Here is a 5317-nt window from a genome sequence, read left to right as displayed (position 1 = left end):
CTTTTTACCTCGCTTTGGATACCATAACTTTCCAGGTAGGGAAATGATGCTGAAGTGCGACCACAGTGAGATTTTGGCTTTTGGTCGGAGGCGTTGAGGACCGATCCGAAACGCGAGAGGATTCCGGCAGCTCTACTACAAGCATCCAGCATCCCCATATGCCACCGCCCTATCCTAGACCGCTTCTCCAACTTGCCAACCCCTACGGACGCAATATGTGATACTCTATATAAGACAACTGGCAGCCTTTAGTCGAGGCGTAAGAAGATGGCGCGGAATTGGGTAGATGGACCTTTCCCCTTGATCACCAACCCGAGGAAGTGGTTCAGGTAGAGAGCACATTCCATGATAATCATATTCTAAAACTAACAACAGGGGAAGCCTCAGACGGGCGCTGACAAAATCGCCACAGATATGACTAATGTCCATAAGAAACTCTAGGAGGAGACTATTGTGGAAATATGTAGAACACTCTAGCCTACGATCGTAGATTGTAGAATATTCTGGCATATGTAACCATGACGCAATTGGGTATTGGTGAAATGTCTAGAAGGCTCCAGAAGGAAATCTCTTCGGTGTATAGAGATGTCATTGGAACCTGCAGTCATGAAAATGAAGTTTGCTGTTGTGTGCTTTAATATAGTCATATATTTTAACAACTACCGCATGCTCTCTCATCGAACGAAGAAACAAACATTTAATTCTTTGGGGCCAATGACTACGAAGCAGCAGGCACGACATAGAACTATCACGACCCCTATACAAACTGTTTTGTAAATCAATTTTCAGCTATCCCTACATGTATCGAGACGATGTAGCTGTCTTACTGTCCAAGCGGCATTATCTGAGCTTCAATTGGATTGTTTTACAAGTGTATATGTGTTTTGAACACTGAATTTCCATCCCGATAAGCGTCAAGCACCTCGTTAACATAGCCAGCCTCGAGGCCATGCTTCACGACATATGGAAGTGATTTGAGTTTTCCAGCCTCCAGGTACTCAGGGACCCGTTCCCAGAATGGACCGGCAAGCTCTGGATGCACCTGTGAGCTGCCAAACACATTTCGCACGTCGAAACCGGCCTTCTTACCCAAGACCTTCGACTCATCTATGGGACCAAGAGGCAGTAGGCGAGCCAGGGTGCCTCGCTTGTGGCTGGAAAGTGCGTTCAGAGCAAGAATCTGGCCATCCGGAGGGTTTACTGAGTCGAACGCGTAGATCAGGTCATCACCAACCATCTCCCGAACGCGGCCAAGAACCACATCGTAACCAGCATGACGATCGATGACATGTGTCGCTCCGAATCCATTCAGCTCAGACTCGTTACCGCCAACGACGATAATACGACCTATACCCGCTAGCTTAGCCAGCTGTACGCTAAACTTGCCACAATTCGAACCGCCGCCGACTATTAGGATCGATGCATTGACGTAGTCAAAGTCCTCTGCTGTGGGCGACCATGGTGCTGGGATTTCCAGTACCTTAAACAGCGCGACCAGGGGCGCAATGATGTTGGTTGGTAATGTTGCCGCCTCGTCATCCGTAATTGAATCTGGAACTTTGGCCATCGAGCCAACTGCGGCTAGAGCGTACTCTTGCAGGCCGTTCTGTAACGAACCGGGAGCAAAGACTGCTTGAGAAACTATACGATCTCCGATGGTGATACCAGCCACACCCTGCCCTACCTTTACTACCTTTCCGACGACATCGTTGGCGAGGACGGCCGGAAGGGACTGGGAGATGAACAGTCCGGCATCCCGCGACTTGCCGTCATGCGGGTTGAGTCCCGCGACGGTGACTTTGATCTGCACCTGGTTCGGCCCTGGTTCGGGGATGGCATGGTCGTGTACCAAAACGACCGGCTGGCCGATGTCGGTAATGACAAGTGCCTTTTGCGCGTAGGCCATGGTTGGATTCAGGAGATTTTATTGTTTTGCTTGGTTGAATATAATCCCCATAGCCAAGTACACTAGGACTCATATTCCAAAACTCGATGAAACGGACGTATGGGGTCTAATATATATTTTCTCTCCGATTTTATCGACCTGAATGACTCTATTTTCTGTTGCTTCTGTGGCGTTGACGAATTAGCCCGAAAGGGCAGCTGATGTTTTCGCACTGCATACAATAAACGCCAAGACAATCTAAAGATATGGCAAATAAGACTGTGCGGTGGCCCGTCATGCGCTTACACACCGCCGATGGTACAAAAGGTTAGGGTTATGCGAAGCTACCAAACTTCGGTGCATATTGTAGGTCGTTCAAATCGCACATTAGCCGCTCCTAAGGATATGGACGTTCTTCCCTGAAGTATATTAATGTTGTAGGGAGGTGGTACAAGTGGATAAGTGTTGTGCACCAATAAGGTAACAGTTGTGAATCTTTAGAAGTGAGGGCTGGAGACTCAAGGAATCCTTGTTCAAATTCCTTGTCCCCGAGATTGAGCAGTTTTTAAATATACAAGAATTTCTAAACAGCTTTCTATAGTCGCCGACGTAGTCGCGATGAGCATATTTGCTTATTAATTCTAGACCAAGCTTACCAAATTCAGTTCTCATAGCCATTCCCCGCTCTGCAGATCTATTCCAGTTCTCAATAGACTTATATCATAATTATGTCATTGCTCACACCGAGCGTCGACGTGTCTGAGATGTTAACATGTGTTGAGGACACCCGAAAAAAAAAAGGTCGCCATCCGGTGATTCTTTGAAGTAGCGACTTTAGGGAATCCGCTGTAGTGTTGGAGTGCTCTGCTCGTGCGGCTCAGAAGTTCCAGAACCTAACCACACTCTGAAGTCAAGGTTAAAGATTTTCACTTTCAACACTTCCCTGTGTGACAGAGCACCCAACCTGATCTACAGTACAGTAGACATCCAGAAACATGGACCGTGAGCGGCAGAGACGTGGTACAAATACGATAGCCTTAACTCGACATGAAACCGATCCATCCCCAGGCAGAGCAATACGGAGGGATGAAGCCGACGAAGAAGCGCCCAAGTTCGTCTTTGTCAACTCTAATATCACTGGGACCAGCACTGCCGCAAATAAACGACTCATTCACCAGCATGCGATGAAAGAGATCGGCAGGTCTCGGAGGCGCCCGAAGAGGAATCCCACCATTGATCTGGATTTCGTGGTCTTAGAACCCTGGGAACGTAGCCCCCCAAGGTCCCCCTGGCTGGGTTGCTTGTCGGTCGGATCAAGCGCGCTGGATCCCTTTTTGCGTTTTCCGTTAGAATTGGATGGCACCGCGCGACAGCTGGTCGCATACAGTGAGAGGTTCCCGCAATGGCTCATGTGTTACCGTTGACACAGCACAAAGAAAGGGCCACTGACTAACGTGGCCATAGTTTTCGACGACGAGCATGGGCAGCAGCGTCCTCTGCGGGATGCCTGGTTTACTGTCGGTCTGCAAGATGAGGCAACGTTCTCCCAGGTTCTTGCCAACTCAGCTTTGCACATGGAAATCATGCGCCGCGGGAGAGACGGCGTTCGCGAGACGCCGGACTCGATACTTTACTACAACTGGGCCATCGCGTCCATACGTAGGAGATTTGGAATGGCAAAGAGAGAGACGCTGGACTACACAATCGGAACTGTCACTGGCATGCTTGCCCACGCGGTAAGAGCGGTCGAATGACAGTTTTATTTGTGCTTGGCGCGTTTAACATCGACATTGCAGGATATTCTGGGCAATGACAACGACTGGATCACACATCACAAAGGTCTGCAAGAACTAGTACGTGTGAGGGGAGGCATTGAGTTGCTGGAGTCGAACGAAGCCTTGAGGCTTACTATATCATGGTATGTTGCGTGATGCGTATAGTGTGCCTAACACTTTCTCGAACCGTCCTGACCGTCGGGCGCGCCACAGGTGTGAGCTACGAGGGGTGTACCTGTTGGACCTGAAGCCAAAGTTCCCCCTGCCACGACAGTGGGTTCGATTCTCAACACCGCTCCTCTCGTCCGATTCCGACCCCGAGGCATTAGAATACACAGCGCGGGTGCGCCGGATGTGGTCGCAAGGAGGGCTAGACGGCTCAGAATGGCACAGCATGTATAGGGATCTCGTTTCTTTTTCTCTTCGGAGCTTCAAAGGGCATCCGAGCGTAAGCCAACTAGCCAAGATGCCCAGCGACTTTGGTGCGTGGTCAAACCCCATGATCCATCGCCTCTTGAGCTGGCGACCCGCCGAGGGATCGGTGTCCCGGGATACTCTTGTCCAAGAAACCTGCCGGCTAGGTGCGCTTCTTTACCTTGTCCCCGTGTGGCGTTTCTTTGGCGTGTCTCCCGTATATTCACGGGTTCTCAGGAAACAACTCAAAATTGTCATCACCAACCACGACGTGGACTGGTCGCACGTCTGGGTCGCCAAGCTATGGTCGTTGTACATGAGCAGCGTCGAGGCGCTCGACTCAGCGGATGAGGATTGGTACACCAATGCAATCGTAGAGGTTCTCGTCGATCATGGGATCAAGGACTGGAACAAGGGACGAGAGCAGATTAAAGATATGCTGTGGTTTGACTGCCTCTTTGTTGGCCGGGATGATCGTCTGGCAACCAAAGTGCGCACCATACTCAGCGAACAATAGTATCTTAAATTATTTGTTAGAAGGATACTCTCTGTAGCCGCGGCATCTGCTTTCCGGGATAACATAGCTTTCACCGCATGATTTACTACGATGCTTCCTATAATATATAATGACACTTGTACTTTAACTATGCCGCACCTAAGACCTCACAGTAGCGCTACTGCAAGTAGGTGAAACCAACTGTATGCAAGTTAAAAATTAGCAGCGAGAAGCTAACCCTAACGGAGTAATCGGTCTTTAAGCCTTGCAGGCGGGTATTTGGCCACCATGCAGGGGAATGCATGCCAAGTACTACAAGGACTAATAGACATGATTAAAAAACAACAACAAAAATGACATAAAATTACATTCTTGGCCTACAAGGCAGAGACATTTGTAGAATTAGTGTCACCCTTCTGCATTAGAAACAAAATCCGGGCATGGACAATGTAAGCCATTTAGGGGCTATTATTACCTTGTACTTTTGTCACCCAAAGCATACAGAACTGTGCTGTATTTTATGTACTCTAAAACAATCTAGACGAGTATAATCGGATACCGTTAGCTGGTTTACTCCTTGCTTGCTACACAGCACGAGAGTAGTGTATACTGTATAGAAGTACAATAGCCGGCATGGGCCGTTGCATGAGGCTTGAGCTGACATTTTGTTGCGCTGCATTCTAGTCTATGCTCTCAGAACCCCCTACATGCAGAGAAGCATGTTGACGGTTCCCGAGAACAACCCAT

At 49.0% G+C, this 5317-nt stretch overlaps 2 protein-coding genes across 2 annotated transcripts; one reads left to right on the top strand and one right to left on the bottom strand.

Moving 5' to 3' along the window:
• Window positions 1-587: 587 nt before the first annotated feature.
• On the bottom strand, window positions 588-2137 carry V1508DRAFT_428772 (chaperonin 10-like protein). The gene has a single exon (XM_066941835.1). It carries the CDS (start codon window positions 1904-1906, stop codon window positions 866-868), a length of 1041 nt encoding a protein of 346 aa, XP_066792110.1. The 5' UTR covers window positions 1907-2137; the 3' UTR covers window positions 588-865.
• Window positions 2138-2732: 595 nt separating this feature from the next.
• Window positions 2733-4798, top strand: V1508DRAFT_428769 (uncharacterized protein). The gene is made up of 4 exons (XM_066941834.1): window positions 2733-3271; window positions 3350-3621; window positions 3682-3803; window positions 3874-4798. Exons 1-4 carry the CDS (start codon window positions 2881-2883, stop codon window positions 4589-4591), a joined length of 1503 nt encoding a protein of 500 aa, XP_066792109.1. The 5' UTR covers window positions 2733-2880; the 3' UTR covers window positions 4592-4798.
• Window positions 4799-5317: the final 519 nt, after the last annotated feature.

This window comes from Lipomyces doorenjongii (genome assembly GCF_038497915.1).
Source record: "Lipomyces doorenjongii strain NRRL Y-27504 unplaced genomic scaffold V1508scaffold_177, whole genome shotgun sequence".
Classification (NCBI taxonomy): Eukaryota; Fungi; Ascomycota; class Lipomycetes; order Lipomycetales; family Lipomycetaceae; genus Lipomyces; species Lipomyces doorenjongii.
This window is presented reverse-complemented; position numbering and strand designations above follow the sequence as displayed.

Excerpts from the sequence above, each read along its gene's own strand:
- V1508DRAFT_428772 (XM_066941835.1), bottom strand. The coding sequence starts at position 1,906 with ATGGCCTACGCGCAAAAGGCACTTGTCATTACCGACATCGGCCAGCCG.
- V1508DRAFT_428769 (XM_066941834.1), top strand. The coding sequence starts at position 2,881 with ATGGACCGTGAGCGGCAGAGACGTGGTACAAATACGATAGCCTTAACT. Across the intron at positions 3,272-3,349 it reads GCGACAGCTGGTCGCATACA|TTTTCGACGACGAGCATGGG; the intron begins GTGAGAGGTTCC and ends ACGTGGCCATAG. Across the intron at positions 3,804-3,873 it reads TTGAGGCTTACTATATCATG|GTGTGAGCTACGAGGGGTGT; the intron begins GTATGTTGCGTG and ends GGCGCGCCACAG.